Source organism: Poecilia mexicana, unplaced genomic scaffold, assembly GCF_051168715.1.
Source record: "Poecilia mexicana isolate PSO_F unplaced genomic scaffold, ASM5116871v1 scaffold_12, whole genome shotgun sequence".
In the NCBI taxonomy this organism is placed as follows: Eukaryota; Metazoa; Chordata; class Actinopteri; order Cyprinodontiformes; family Poeciliidae; genus Poecilia; species Poecilia mexicana.
In genome coordinates, this window is record NW_028263381.1 from 3131953 (window position 1) to 3148236 (window position 16284).

Genomic DNA, 16284 nt, shown 5'->3' on the forward strand with positions numbered 1-16284 from the left:
AATGTTTTAGGTGGTTTTACAATTTTCTTGCATATAAAACCTGTCACACAATCCTACAATACTAACCATACAGTACATTGGAATAGTATACATCAAAGCATGGTTTTGTTGGAACAGCCCAGCTAAAGTTAGGAAATAAAATAAATTCAGAATCTGTGGCAAAACCAGAAAAAAAAAAAATGTTGTTCAGGCCCTCTTGATCCAATTTGACTGACAGTCTAATAGGTTGCAAAGAATGTGTTTGCTTTTTTTGTCTGGCACATCAAATTGTCAGCTCCCTAAAATGACGGCATAAATCATCTTTTGCCAAAATAAAAAAAACAAAAACAAAAACTCATTTGGCAAAAAATGACGTAGGCCTTTATTTTAAGGTGACAATATCATACATTGAATGCAACAGAAAATGTGAAAAAAGTTCCTAAGATGTGAATAGATAATGGATGTAAGGAACTCCTGTTGTAGTGAAGAGACAACATTACACATAAATTGTCACATTTACCCTTTTTATTTAAAAAAGAAAAAAAAGCATTGACATTCCAGTGTTTGTGTTTTTCCATTTTCTAACAAAAGGGGGCAATGAGACGAAACTAGATTGTCAAACCCTTATTGTGAGCACATGTAAGATCACCAACATCTTTTCTGCAGCCACAAACCCAGACAATAAAAAAATAGGGAAAAAAAAAAAAACACATGATATTATCGGATATGAAAAAAAAAAAAAGAGGAAATAGGAAGGTGTTATTAGGGATACCGTTTACCATGTGTTCATATTTCAATGCCAAAGTCAAAAACCCCACAACACGGGGTTCAACAGTCATCAGTGCTCCCCCAAGTGAGGCAGTTATTAAAAAAAAAATAAAAAAAAAGCATGACAAGATTCAGTTTTTTTGTACTTTTAAAATTGGGTGTCAAAAGCAGGGAGGGACAAACGACCCCTTTCTACTTTAGCTGCTTAAAAAACAAAAACAAACACAAAGTCCTTCGAAAAGGCTGCGCTCAGCTTTTATTTACACTTAGGTCCAATGTTCTATTGGTTGGAGACCCGTCTCAGAGCAGAATGATCGCAACACACACACACACACACACACACACACACACACGCGCACGCATTCAAGCTTCTGGCAAATGGGTGTTTCTAAGTGTGTCACTACATACAACGGTATCCGTCGGTTGCATAGAGACGGATTCTTCTCACCAGAGCAGCGCGTGTTCCTGGTAAACATTCAAGTTCGGATCATCGCTTGAAATGATCCTTAAATAATGGGAATCAGTCGAGTTTTAAACCGAGTCAACAGATTTGTTCACAAGCACCACTTCTGTAAAAAAAAAAAAAAAAGAAAGAAAGAAAAAAAGGAAATAAAGATGGACACACCAATTATTAAAAAACAAAAGATTAGCTCTCTCTTTGTAATACTGTAACTACATGTGGTTCAAAGCGACACACAACATACAGGAAAAAGACAACCGCAACAAAAGAAGACAAAACTACTTTGAAACGGAGGAGGGGGGTTATCTGTCAGTCTGAGTGGCTCCCTGCTCGGCTGCCGCCAAAAAAAAAAAAAAAAAAAGAAGCAGCATGTCGACGGATCCTTCCTCCCTCAGAGATGAAGTTGTGCGTCTCGCTGCGATTGTTCTCGACGTGACCAGAAAACAGGAAACTCGCCGACAGACGGGATAGTGGTTCGTTGTGTCTTATACTCTCATTCAATCGAGGAGTTATGGTTTATATTATGTACAATAATTTATTAGATTCTAAAACTGTATATTCATTTTTTCTTCTTCCTAATGTAAGATAACTCTTTAAAAGAGAGTGCACCTTTTTTTTTGTTTTGTTTTGAATTTCGCAGATGCTGCATCAGTTCATGAGCTTGTTTTTGTTTACTTACAGGCTTTATGTGCTATTAGAGTTGCAGGTGTTCCAGAGAGAGGGGCTGGGAGGGAGGAAAAGTAAGAGCTCCAGACAGAAAGTAGTGAGGATGGATCAGAACCGGACAGCGTGGCCGGGTTTTCTGCTCGACTCGCAGGGCAGAGCAGGTGGGCTGGTAGGTGATGGAGTGAGGGGCGTACAGTCATCTTCAGTCCAGGATGTGTAGTTTTTCTTATTTTTTTCAGATTTTAAGGTTCTTTATAGTTTCGGCTCTCTTTTTGAGCAGATCTCCCACCTCCTGTAGCGAACGCAGGTAACTGCTCTGCACCTTGTCCATAGCAGCCTTCGTAAACGACGCCTCCTCCTGAAACACAAACATCAGCCGCTTATTTTCCCACTGATGCCAACTGAGTGACTTGGTTGCTATATTTAGCAACTTTTTACACACACACACACACACACACACACACACACACACACACACACACACACACACAAAATTAAAACGGTATCGTATTGGCCAGATAGGTACAAGCGGTGCATCATTAAAAGACAATCTTTGAAAAACATGCAAAAAGCTGGTCAACAATTACTTTAATATTTCAAATGCTGTCACACGAACAATGAACTTTTCCATTTACCATTTTATTGAGTAGAAATATTTCTTGCACCTACCCTTGAGCATCCTTCCAAGGTTAAACTGGCCAGTTTTAGGGCAGTGATGCCAGACTCTTGCCCCCTGATGTGCTCCACTGCCTGGGTAAGTAAGTCCTGCAAGTTCCCAGTCAGCTCCTGGAATCCACACACCACCAACGGCTGCAGCACAGGACGACGACACGGCAGGGAGACAACATGAGACACATAGACAGACACCTCACAGAACTGCATAGGAGGAGTGTGTGTGTGTGTGTACCATTGCAGTATTGGCATCCTTTTTCTTCTTTTTCTTCTTCTGTAAACTTGTCTTCAGTGGTCGCAGGATCTTGGCACAGTAGCTAGCACTCCACAACACTATGCTCACTGTCTGCAGAACAAACCCAACAAAGTATTGTTTCAAATTATTAGAGTATTTCGGAAAAAAATAAATAAATAAAACAGAGAAGAGTTTTACCTCTAGAAAGAAAACTAGATTTTCTAATAAAGAGGGTTGGGTTTTTAATTTGCTCTCTTTCACTTCCAATAAGTCTCCTTTGCTTTTATTAAGTATTTCTGTGGAGAGAACATAGAATTATGAAACATATGAACAAACAAATGGAGCCTAAAATATAACCCAGCCGGTACCTCACCTTGAAGTTGAACAACTAATGACTTAAAAACATTACAGATCTGAATTTGAAGCTCCGATGATTCGTCTAGGACAGAGAACACACACACATAAAAAAAAAGAAAAAAAAAAAAAATTAAGTGTCAGGTGGAACACAGCGAGCCACGTCATTGGGCCTCAAAGCTGAGGTCATTTCATCTCACCGAGTCCGGCTGACTCCAGCTCCTGCAGGTGGACCGAGAGCTGCAGCGCCGCAGCCTGACAGTGGCAGCTGCCGACGGACAGTGCCGAGGCCAGTCGGGTGGAGGGGGGGCCCAGCAGGGGGTACTGGGACCATAAAAGAAAAACAATCGCTGTATTAAAGAGACAGTGCTGTGTGTTTTCCAGCCACATGAAATCCTTTTAAAGCAGTCATTTTTATAACTTCAGTCAATATAAAAATGTGATATAGATCAAATATGACTTCAATTACAAGGACAAATTTCTTTCAACACCTTAAAGAGTTTGTCTCTTTAAAAACTCCTGCTCTTCCTGAAGCTCCGCCTTCAGGAAGTCATCACAACATGGCTCCTCTATTAATCCTCTAGCAACGTTTTTACCAGTGATTCACAGAGAAGAGAAGTAGCTCCTATTATGAGCTCAGCTGATGTGCAGTTCCACCAGGTGTTTGCTAATTGCTGCTGGCTAGTCTGAAGGAGCTGAGTGAGGGAAACAGTACCTCAGAGGAGGAGCTTTGTCCTCCTCCTCGCCTGGGTGTTTTTGAACAACTGAATGGTTGCCACGGGTGATTAATGGATTTCTCGAACATGCGTGAAAGAATCAAGGCAACACTCACAGGTGTGTTTTTGAAAATATCATAACATTTTAAACATGATGTAAAGCTCAAAAAAGTTGATTTTTGGAGCTGCCTCTTTAAGAAACGGTGCCTCATATCCTGTTCTTCTTGCTGAGAATACACACAAACCTAGCCCAATGCTAACAGAGCAAGCATGAGAGCTGGCCTGACCTGTACCTGTGTGCGTTTCTCTGCGATCTGAGCCGCTGCGTGCAGCGTCTGGTTGAGCTGCGACAGCAGGCTGCGGTGGAGCGAGCTCCTGTCGCCGACGCCGTTCTCATTGGACATCTCAGAGTTCTGCTGCGAGGCGGCGTGTCCCGACGGCGTGAGCGAGGCGAGCAGGCGCAACGTCAGTGAGCGGATCCGCAGCCAGGCCGTCTCCTCCTCCAGAGAGCGAGTCCGGTGCTCATCAGTTAACTGCCTGTAAAGGGGGGGGAGGGCAAAAAAGGAAAAAAGGCGAACATGTGGGTCCGTTTTTTGTTTCTGTGAAAGAAAAAGAGAGAAGAAATATATATTCCATACCTTTGTTTAGGGTCCCAGTTTGTGAATACAGTAAGGTCTCTGTTGTCCCTTAAAGTATCCCAGGGGACATCGTCTTCCTCTGAAGACAAAGACATGGCCTTAACACTTTCCTCTAGACTCAAGACGCTGAAAAAACAAAGACAGCTCAATCAAAGGAGAACCGTCTGCAAAACCCGACGGCTGTTACTCTGCGGCGCCTGGCCTTACATGTCCGCCTCCAGGTACAAGTCCAGCAGCATCCTCTCAGTGCGGACCTGGGCGAAGTGCAGCGATTGGTTCAGCCGGTTCCTGAGAGCGATGAACTCTGGGATTTTTTCAAACGCGCCGTACTTGTACGCCTGGATGATGTACTCGGAGGTCTGGAACGGAGCGGCAGGAAAAAAAAAAAAAAAAAAAAAAAAGAAACGGTGTTTAGGGAGTCGAGGGCAGTGAGAGGGTGAGATTCGGAGCAGGGGGATGGAGGGGACACACGCTTACATCTTTCTGGTTGGAGTGGAAAAACCTGAGGGAGAAGTTGCAGGACTGGGAGGCAGCAGAGAACTGACCCAGAGACTCGGCGTAACGCGTTAAAAGAAACCTGTGGGAGAAAAAAAAAAAAAAAAAAAAAAAAAAAAAAAAAAAAAAAGGATCAGAATATGTAGGCAGAATGTCAGAGGCGACTTTTACTACCGTTAGAAAGTAAATTATACACAGAGTTTGCACAGGAATATTGAAGGGCTTTAAGCATTTTGAAGGTAAGTTTTAAACATTTTCCAGCACCAAACACAAAAAAATAAAAAATAAAAAAAGCTTCAATTCACTAATATGACATTATTAATAATGTCTTGTGATTGCATTCTAAATTCCACAGCAAAATAAACTAAAACCTAAGAAATTTAAAGTTTTGAAATGTCTCAAACACTAATTTCACAAAAAAAAATCATACACTAAAGGAATGCTATGCTTTTTCATTTTTGACAAAAAATATGTTTATTTGGTCATTAAAAATAAATGAAATAAAAATCTCTTAAAATGTTCTTGGTAAGTTTTCTAGCATTTAGCAAATAGAAATAATTTTGGTAATTATAACTGATCTAAAACAAGAAAAGTTTTGTCTCATTTAATTTCAGATGTTGAGAGAAAAAAAATGTGTCTTTTTATTAGATGTATGAAAATATCTGGTTTCAACTGTAAATATTGGTCTCCAAATGTAGGCCTAAAGCAAACAGACTGCACTTTATTACAAAACTGCAAAGTTAGAATTCACACAGAAATCAAGCACTTTCCTTGAAAACATCCAAATTAAATTCAAGCATTTTCAAGGTTTTTAAGTTCTTATGCGAATTTTGCCTATAGGTTTTATAGTTATATATAAAAAAAGCTGCACCTAAATAAAGTTCTATCAGTTATTCAGCTGAAAAAGTTAAATGTGTTTCACAAGGAGAACAGATGACCTGAAACATGTCCAGTCAGACAAAAAGACAAAAGTTAAAGAAACAGAGATGAAAAATTGAGTGGAAGGGAAAAGCCAGCTGAAAAAGATACACAAATTTATATAAAATTCACAGATTGCGTCTCCTGAACCACGTGGTTGAACTGACCCTATGGTGTCGTGCTGTATGTGCTTGGCATCCAGGCTGGAGTAAAGATCCACCACAGGCTCAAAGGAGCCCAGGCGGCAGTAGAGGAGCAGCAGCAGCAGCTTGAACTGGGCGTTGGAGGAGCTGTGAGACAGACCCTCCTCCAGGAGGCCCAGACACTGCCACACCATGTCCTCATCTCCTACACGTGCAAACACAAGGACAACGTGGAGACGATGCTTTGGCTGGAGTTACAAGAATGACAAAAATGATTCTAAAAAGAGGCTGACCTGTTTCTGTCCACAGGTCTATGTACACATGAGCTGCCATGAGGCAGTACATGTCAGAGAACTGCAGCTCGGTCTTCAGGGCGCTGTTCCCTGTGACAAAAAAACAAACAAAACAAAACAATAACAATAAATAAATCTGGGACTAAAGAAACCATGAACCCTTTGATTTGTTTTTTAAATCATCCAACCCTTTAACGTTTCAAACAGCAAGTTTCAAAATCGCAAAGCAGAAGTCCTCCAGGCCACTAGGGGGAGTCGACCAACAAATCAACCAGACCCTCAGTAAAAGGAAAAGAAGTTGGAGGAAAAAAGTAAAGGTGTGCTATACTTCATATCTTTTACAATAACATACAACAGCAGCATATTTATGTAGGTAATATCATCTACTCCACCCTGCCCCTAGTGGTCTGGAGCACTTCTGATTTTGTGACGTTTCATATTTGCCGTTTGTGGCATTTTTCCAAAATAGGACAAACATTCAGCAGATCTCTGAAGTTTCACTTCATAAGAGCCGTTTGTTTTCAAATGTTTGGATGAACCGCCAAGAAAGAGACTTAATTCTACCATGCTGGGTCAGAAACATAAACATAAAAATGTGGAGAATGTATCGATAATTGAGCCTTTGGGGATACTACACTCAACATGGTGGACTTCGAGCCTCTCGCACTTCTTTACTCTGATGTTCAGAACAATGTACGATGCTGAAAGGTCGATACAAAATAAAATAAAAACAGAAACAGTCACCAGCCATACCAAACTTGAGGCCGTGGTGATAGTGAGCCTTGAGCTCGGCGATGAGGTGCAGCTTCCCACTGACGTCCAGGGAGTGATGCAACCCCAGGGCCCGACTCAGCTGACAAACACACAGATGCCTCTGGAGGGCCTTGGTGTCCTCTGGGAAAGCGAAGCCGTCCTCTCCCTGCTCTCCCAGTGGAACCACTTCACTCAGCCGGTTAATAAACTGCAGGAAGGAAACAACACAGAACATAATCTATGTTTTACACATCAAACCTTCGCTGTTCCACAGGCAGGCACGTCTCTGAAAGCTGCCCTACCAGGGCTATGAGTTTTTGGGTTTTTCATTATAGTTCAGTTTTATTTTGTTGTGACTTTTTATTTGTCTGATTCAATTAGTTTTAGTTCATTTTAAGAGTGTGTTTGATAGTTTTTATGACTTAGTTCAATATTGTTTAGTTTTAGTTTTTTTTTGTATGTTTTAGTTTTATCGTATTAAAAAAACAAAATATTTGTTTTAATTTTAGAGTGTGCTTGCTAGTTTTTACCAAGTTATTAAAATAGTTTTTAGTTTACTTTGTTGTTTATAGTAATAGTTTTAGTTTTTCCATATTTTGGTTCATTTTTAGCAGAAAGTATTGTATTGTGAGTATGAATGTATTGATTCGGTAATGAATACTCAGCAGAAAATAAAATTTTTAAAAAACAAATTCAATTATTGCTCAACAACCAACTGACCAGTGTTTTCTCCCATCTTTTGCTGTTGTCGTCTGCAAACGACGTTTGCAGCGCCGCATGTTTTAGTTAGTTTTATAAATGCACAATATAAATCCTGTTATAGTTTTTCCAAATTAAATTACTGTTTTTATTGATTTCGGTTAACAAAACTGTTTTCCCAAGTTCAGTTTCCTCGTTGTGGTGGACTACAGTAACCTTGGTCCTACCTGGACATGCTGGTCTGGACTCAGCAGATGAAGGTATATTTTCAGGTCGGTGATGCAGCACGGCTTGTCTCCGAACTTCCTGAAGAACTGCACCATCAGGTTTAGAGGCTCGCCTGTTTAAACCCAAACAGCAGAGTGTGAGGTAAAGCAGCAGCAGCAGCATCAGGTAGGTGAACAACTCGTCTCCAGCCCAGAGCGTCCCGCCCTACCTGGCAGGTTCTCCTCAGGGTAGCCTCGTTCTCTCAGTCGGTGCATCAACTCCAGCCGGGCTAAGTACGGCCCTCTGAGAGAACGAGAGTCTTTTTCATCTTCTACTTTGATTCTCTCCTCCACAAACCTCACCACCTCGGCCACGGTGTGATGCACCGAACCCTCCGAGCAGCTGGAGACACAGAAACATGGTGAGAGCGCCGCCTCCTTTTCCCCAACACCAAGCTTCCTTATTAGAATTCCGCTCACTGTTCTCCGTCCTCCGGTGGGCTCCACGACTGGTCCATCAGGTGGAACAGAGAGTCGAAGTAGGAGGGGTAGAACTGCCAGTCGTCAGGACTGAAACAGGAAACAGATTTAAGGCTTTTTAAGGCCACCATGAATGGAATTTAAGACCTGCATCTGTACAGGAAGGTAACTGGCAATAAATTTGGACTTACCTATGAAGAAAAGCTAGCTAACAGGGGCATGTCAGCAATTAGCTACTGATAGCCTCAGCCATAGACATAATAAAGGTATTTATTATTTCATTATTATGCGTCTATGGCCGTAACTGAAGACACAGAACACAAAGTAAATGTCTGAGTGCAACTTTCAGAAAAGTTCTACAGTAAAAAAAACCAAAAAAAAAAACCAGAATATACAAATTTAATAGTTCTGTCAAGACAAAATGTAAGACCTGTGATTAACATATTAATGGCCAACTTACTTTTTAAAATGAAATGAAGACACTGATACTTTTAAACGCATGAATTTAAGAATTTTTAAGGGTACATGGACAGTTTGTATTACTGACGTCGTAGCAGCGATCTGTAGGAGACTGAACGGTGTTTCATGTCAAATCTTCAAACAAAGACAGGAGGTGCTTTGATTGATGACACCTACAGTATTTCCATTGACCGTAAAACTGTGTAAATTAGGAGTCGCTCAATAGAAACACGTTTTCAGATAAAGTTTACGTGCTAGGATAAGGTGGTTCTTCAGCGGTATTAAAACTGACGTAATTCGCAAAACTGAAACGGAAACACTTTGGCCTCCTTGGACAATGTGCAGCATCACAGTTCATATAAACTTGTGTGTCATTTTAACGTGTTGAATCCATAACTCTCTGTAAAATCACCAACTACAATTTCCCCAAAGTGTCGCATACACAGTCGCTCCAAAGTAGGCGGGGCCAATCTTCTTATAAATGTTTACCCACTTTTTCAGCAGCAGCTTTTGGGCCAGGGCGTTGCACTCCGGCCAGCGTTCCAGTCGAGTGTAGAGCATCATGCACTTCCTCTCCCTGCTCTGCAGCTCACTGGTCAGTTTCTCTGTGGAACAAAGTTCAAAATGAACACTGAAGATAAAAACAATACCGACTTTTTCCAACATTTATGTGCCATATAAATATTAGGAAATCAACAGGAAAAAACAGATCACTGCTGTTGCGTACACCAAGAGGGAAGACCACAAACAGCAGTTATTCAGTCATAATTGATCCAAGAACTTTGTTCTATTATATATAAAACAGAAATATTGCAAAAAAAAAAAAAAAAAAAATCACTAAACACATCCACCTACCTCCCAGTGGACCCCTGATCACATCTAGAGCTTCTTCACACTTCCCCAGACGCTCCAGGATCATAAAATACAGCTGCACCTGCAGCCACATGGTGGAAGAAAAAAACTACGCTGAAATTCTGTTACCAAGTGAACGTTTTAGAGTTAAACATACTAGTTTGTATGCAACTTCAGTCTGTTTGACGATTAAACAATTATTAAATTAGTTGACGATTATTTCAGTAATCGATTCCTCACGATCAATCGTTTTGGCCCTACCCTGTCCAGGCTAGAGGGCAAAGGTCAGAGGATGACGCAGACTCAGTGAGGCTTACCTCTGCTTCGGCTTCGATCTTCTCCTCCTTCACCATTTTCTCCACCATGCGCTCGGCCAGAGGCAGGAACATGGTCTGGGCCAGTTTCTCATCCTTCGCTGAGATCGCCTACATTAAAAACAGAGTTGCCTTTTAACTTCATGTAGAAAAAGCAAAAGACATGCCAACAGAAAGCCTGGCTGTACCTGCATCACCAGACTCATGACAGACCAGAAGTAATATGGATTCTTGGGGACAATTTTGTACAAGGCCATCCCTGCCTGTGAAGTTACGAATAAAGTTGTTTTTATCCATCTCATTACCGACAGGGAAGAAAAATCAGCCATTAGTAACGTTTGTTCCCTCACCTGCTGCATCTTCTTGTACTCTCCCACGCGGGCATAAGCCATGAAGAGGTGAGAGTGGTACTCCTCGCTGAGCGGGACCTTCTTCACCGCCGCTTCGTACAGCTTGGTGACCAGCTCGGCTGGAAGCGGACGGTGAACCATTAACTCAGAGTGTTAACATCAGCTGGCAGGAACGGGGGCGTGAATACTTACGGCGGTGCATCTCCCTGTACAGAATGGTCAGCGCCTGCAGAGAGTTGTCGTCTGTGGGCTCCAGGGTGGTCACCTCCTGGGCCAACGAGAAGGCTTCATCCTGCTTCCCCGTCCTCTGCAGGCCGATGGCCTTTAAAACCTGCAGAAAAAAACAAAAAAAAAAAAAAACAAAAAGCAGAACATTTGAAAAAAAAAAAAAAAATACTGATGATGCCGTTTACTGAAGGTGAGGCTGTATGGATATGTTGCCAACGTGACATCACGTACACAAGATCCCCCACCCCCGGCTCCCTGCTAGAGGGCAAAAAGCTGCTAACATTGGTTTTAGTTGTCAAGGCGTCAACGTAATGCACTAAATCTTAAACGTACGAGAGATGTATACAAGAAAAAGGAGTTCAATGCTTTGCTACTAATTGTCAGCGCTACAACAAGTAGATAAGATCAGAAAAAAGTTTTAATTAAAAAAAAATAGAGGAAGAGGAGAGGAAGATAGAAGTAGATCAGTCGCTAGCTTGACTATGACAATTTTAACATGTAGATGTTCTGTGGAATTCAGTGTGTTTTGGTTCAGCTAAAGAAAAAAAAGGCGACCCACACACCACCTCTCTGACAGCTCATCAGTAGAGCAGGTGTTTAAATTAGCTAAATACCACAGCGATCATTTATTAATAATTGCATTAACAATTGTTATACAAGCATCAAGCCTGAAAACATAAAACTAACAGACTGAATGTTCTGTTCTTTGTGTGGGAAATGTTTGCATGTTTTTTTTCAGGGGTTGAATCCTGATATGCTAGTTCATTACAGTGTGTTAGGACCATTGTAGATGGAAAAAGAGAAAATCTCAGCCCAAAGAAAAATTCTGAAACTTTGAGATTCATCTCAGAAATTCTCTAGAAAAAAAAAACATTGATTTTTTTTGAGTTTGAAAAGTTGAAAATTTGCCAGAAAAAAAAAAAATCCCACTCACCTTGGCACAGTGCAGGTCCTTGTGTTTTTTCAGCAGTTTATCTGCCTGCTGTATTGCCATCTTATTGTTGCCATTATCAAGATAATCTGAGGAAACATAATAAAAGAAGAACTGCTACAGTCATTCAGATTCAGAAGATGTATTATTTTTCCTAGGAAGGGAAAAAACTCACTTCATTAATAACCCCCTCAAGAGCAATCGCTTCATCTGAGGAGATGAGTAATTAACAAGATTGTTTTTAAGTAAGCAGTATTTTTATGGGTCATATGATAGGAAATGATTTTCTGATCTTTGGAAGACTTTCAGAACTTCTTGGAGAAGGTTTCACTGATTAACTGGAGATTTTCACACCACCAAATCCAAATAAGGAAGAAGCTCAATGATTGAAGGATGTCTACTTTCAAGATTTTTATTTTTTTTAAAGATATAACTTAAAAAGTGTAAAAATGAAATACATAAAAATGGTCTGTCAAAATATTTGTTGTTTAATGTACTCTAATGTTGCAGCAAAAAACAAAAAATAAACTTTAATGGACAAAGAGTCTCCCCCTCCCCTGCCTGTTGCTGTACACTGCCAGTCAGCTGGCTCCTACACTTTTTCCCTTTGCCTATACGACAGAGAAATTCAGCTTTTGGAAACACTGGCTGTCATGAAAACAAAGAGTTGTGAGTGAAGCTAAAAGAAAACTCCACTCTCATTTTTATTAGGCAACATTTTTTCCCCCAAGTGTTCCACCGTTAAATCAGCCACAAGTTCCTTCATTTTCAGACAGACCATTTACCATGCTAACAGCTCCAAAGGAAACAATACATTTTCTTGTCATTCTTAAATCTTTCTATTGATTAATGTATTGTTAGGATTCAACGACTGCTGTATTCTAGCCGATCACCAATTGTTAAAAAGCCTGGCCTATTGTTTCCCACTTTGGCCAACTCCTTTTTTTTTCCTTTTTTTTTTAATTAGAAAAGTTGCTAGACATAGCAACAAAAATAAGTAAATTGGCAACAGCTGTTAGATTTTCAGATAAGTATCTGCCAACAGTCCACAATGTAGCATATCTGGGTCAATTTATCGGTGCGCCATTAATATATTACTAATAAAGACAATACAATAATGTTATACACATAATGTACCTTTAACCAATGTAGATATCTATTATTAATTGCTGCTTTTCTGCTTGAAATAAAGGCAGTTAATGTAGATTTTTATTTGAATGGTATTATTATTAAACTCATCACACCAGCAGATGATTTTAAAGTCATTTCTCTTTACAGCCATATTTTGTGCCGTTACTGCACAAGGATGTCAAAAACTATAAAATAATTAGCTTACATTCTAGTGAAGCCTCAACATAAAACTACAAACTACACGTTTTCCCCGAATGCCTCACGAGTATTGCAGTGTGTGGACGCAGAGCCACAAACTGTTTCAGTCCCTCCAGGACAGCTGGCTGCCAAAATTAACCGGCCGGCGCGGCAGTATGTTGTGATTATGTCACATCTATTCTCTCTGCTCAAGCTGCCGTCACAGGGAAGGCAAAACCGCTGAAAACTCTGAGGAACGGGTTGGACACCGACATCAGGATGCGGTTTATAAGTGGGACACATGACAGGCAGCACAGAGGGTCCTGAAAAAATCAGGGGCATGCAAAATAAAATACTCTTAAAAAGTTGACACAAATTTATTTCCATTTCCGTTTTGAGTTTTTCCATCCGACTGGTTTTCTGAGTTCTGAAGGCCAAATTTAAGCATCACCTTAAATACTAACCTGATGCAGTTGAGCTTTTTCAATCCCAGGTATCAGATCAAGATCCTAAATTTTTCAGCATTTATTATTTTTTTTATGATCTTGATCCAGACATGCTACTTAAGCTTAATAGAACAACTGCTTTGTGACAGCAAAGTGATGAAATTACTTTTCTTCTTCCCTCTGGTGTTGAGCTGCAATGATAATGACAGTACAGGGCTGCCATTACTTTTTTTTTTTTTTTACAAAAGTAGCTCGTTTTCAAAAACATTTGAAATCTGACGATGCCAGTCTGTCCTGGTCTTCTTAAACTGCTTCATTGTGTGTTACTGTAGTTAAATTCTCCAAAAGGGGTCATTTGATCCAGATTAAATACTGACTTATAGCAAAGAAGCAAAACAAAAACTCAAACCTACTATACCTGAATTAAGTTTAATTGTGCAGAAAAGTCTCCATATGAAACTTCAATAAAACTCTACCTTACAAACACCTTAAAGCTGCTAACTGAGATCCGACATGTATGCAGTTTCTATTAATACCTGATGGCTAACTTTGTGGCCGTAATAAAATAGCCAAAAACCACATAAAAGCGGGTGAAATTTCGGTTAAATTTGCCAACAAAAACCTAATGGACGCCTCTTATAAAGGTTGCTTGGCGGTTTGAGCGGAGCTCTGACAGCTCCACACAGCTAGCCAGCTACAAAGCATTGTCCTTAACTGTTGTGATGCTAATGCTAACTAAAGGCTAACTATACAACTATGCCTTTCAAATATTCCAGCTGCCGCGTTATGTCGGACATTGTAGTCCAAACCTGACAGGAAATATCTTGTGAAGTTCGTAAAGTTCTTCAAATGTATCGGGAATGTACCTACAATTTGACAGGCTGATTATCTTGACACATTAGCCAGCTGAGCTATCTGTCAAACACCCACCGTTAGCAAAAGGAGAAACCTTTCGACTTTGAGAGGGAGCTACAACACCTTAAAATCGCCCAAACCTTAAAGTGCTTCAACACAACTGCTAATGAGCGTAGTTTTTGAAACGGGAGGTGCGAGAATTCGTTCAGACGTCCGCCGCAGCAGCGGTGTCCTTCTCCGGCTTAGCGTTAGACCGGGTAAGGTGCACTGTCATTGGACCCTGCATGCAGCAGAGTCCGCGGCTGGAACCTGAGGGGCCGCATCACTGCACTTAAAACTCCAACAGCCTGTATTGAAATCATATAGTCCCCGATAGAATACGGTCTTGTTCTTCAAACCTGCCCCACTGAATAAATATGTATCTCCTAATTGATATCTTACCATAAATAGGTCTGAGTCTCCTGTCGTTAGGATCTTGCACATGGCCCCTCGCCGCCATGGTGGAGTTTACCTGCTGTGTAAATGTTGGCGCATGCGTACTTCCGGCTGTATCATGCGTGATTTAAGGATTTTTTCCCCCCTGCTGAAATCAGAATAGCATGCGTATATGGAAACCCATTACTGTCAATAAATGAAAATAAGAAGCCACGATTTAAAATATATATTGTGAGAAATTGGAAATTAAAATTTTCCTTCAAAGATGTCTTTGCATCACGAGATGTACATCACTAAGACTGAATTACTATGACAACTAAAGTACTCTTAAGTAAAATCTGCAACAAAAATTGAGCAACAGGTGAAAAATATTATTCCATTAAGTAACAATCTTTAAAAATAAAAAAAACATTTCTGTCAAAGGTTTTTAAAATAGATATCAGTGTATGTTAGAATGTCTTAATTCAGTAGCATTCCTCAACGAATTACCTTTTTGAGATCACACCACAGCATCTTACATCTTATGTTTTACATTTTTCATTTTATAAAATATTTAGAGGTGAACTTGTTGAGTTGCTTGAGATTAATGAATAATTCATGTGCACTTGAGCTTAAAAGTCATGAAATGATGGGCAAACATTTTTCTCGTCAAGATCTTGAAGCAGTAAACACAACTCAAACCATTACCACTGTATGGTGTGATGGTTGCTTTTTTGTACACGAGAGTACAAAAAAGGTACTGAGATGTACATTTTTTATGTCAGTCTACAGAATGTTTTGCCAAATATCTTGGGGGTCAAGCTTTACCTTTCTTGGAAAATGTTACAGAACTTTGAGTTCTTCATAGCCGAAAGTGGCATTACCTCGGAACTCTCCCTGCTGAAATTAAACCAAAAAATGTGATTAATTACAGTTGTATGATTTAACATGGCGGCAATTACTTCCTCAAAGAGGTCAGGTTGATTTGGAAACCTTTTGTTTCCTTAAAAACCGAAATAATGAAAAATCTCTTTTTGCATTTTTACTCAGATTATCACTGTATAATATACAAAAAATAACATTGGTATAATCTATAACATATCTATATGATATGCTATGTAAATCCTTTTCATAGAATCGATTTTGGAAGTGCCTCATGATTACAGTTTCTTCTGATTATACGTTTTATTACCCTTGGCACTTTTACAATATTTGGTCAGAAATAAGGCTGATATTATAAAAAATAAACTTCTTAAATATTGGTTATATTGCTTTGCAGACATTGACTCAAACAAAACCAATCTAAACTGATCATAATCAGCACAAACATGGATTTATTTTTACAAAATAAAAATAAATCCATCGACAATCCAGAACAAGATTTAGCCATATGAAAAAAAATTATGACATAGGCTATGAAATGGAGTTACCAGATCATTACTACATCCTTTGCTAAGCTAGACAGATTCATATTAATCATAAGTGTAAAAAATATTATATACTGCTAAAAAAAATAAAGGGAATATTTCACTTTAATTTTGTGTGGCTCCAAATCCAGGCCTCCATTAGTTAATAAATTTGATTTCCATTGAGGATTTTTGTGTGATTTTGTTGTCAGCACATTCAGCTTTGTACAGAACAAAGTATTCAAT

General features: G+C 39.7%; 1 protein-coding gene across 2 annotated transcripts; it reads right to left on the bottom strand.

Annotated features, from left to right (window-relative positions):
* Nucleotides 1–486: 486 nt before the first annotated feature.
* naa25 (N-alpha-acetyltransferase 25, NatB auxiliary subunit) lies at nt 487–14783 on the bottom strand. Of its 2 annotated transcripts, none has more exons than XM_088010742.1 (24): nt 14660–14783; nt 11613–11698; nt 10643–10781; nt 10451–10569; nt 10289–10363; nt 10104–10211; nt 9790–9868; nt 9428–9539; nt 8476–8565; nt 8226–8398; nt 8017–8129; nt 7091–7298; nt 6338–6427; nt 6069–6249; nt 4966–5065; nt 4696–4847; nt 4489–4614; nt 4138–4387; nt 3335–3458; nt 3154–3219; nt 2979–3076; nt 2781–2891; nt 2543–2683; nt 487–2231 (listed from the first exon to the last, which is right to left on the bottom strand). In XM_088010742.1, the coding sequence occupies exons 1-24, from the start codon at nt 14715–14717 to the stop codon at nt 2109–2111; spliced, it is 2922 nt and encodes a 973-aa protein (XP_087866868.1). In that variant the 5' UTR covers nt 14718–14783; the 3' UTR covers nt 487–2108. The 2 variants fall into 2 exon arrangements, with proteins under 2 accessions (XP_087866868.1, XP_014861627.2); XM_015006141.2 differs by having other exon boundaries at nt 4144–4387; nt 14660–14782.
* Between the last annotated feature and the right edge of the window lie 1501 nt (nt 14784–16284).

Bases quoted from the DNA above. Each gene is read 5' to 3' on its own strand.
- naa25 (XM_088010742.1), bottom strand. From the start codon at position 14,717: ATGGCGGCGAGGGGCCATGTGCAAGATCCTAACGACAGGAGACTCAGA. The intron at 8,399-8,475 runs GTGAGCGGAATT...CTGTGTCTCCAG, and splicing joins CCACCGGAGGACGGAGAACA to CTGCTCGGAGGGTTCGGTGC. The intron at 3,459-4,137 runs GTCAGGCCAGCT...TTATGGTCCCAG, and splicing joins AGAAACGCACACAGGTACAG to TACCCCCTGCTGGGCCCCCC.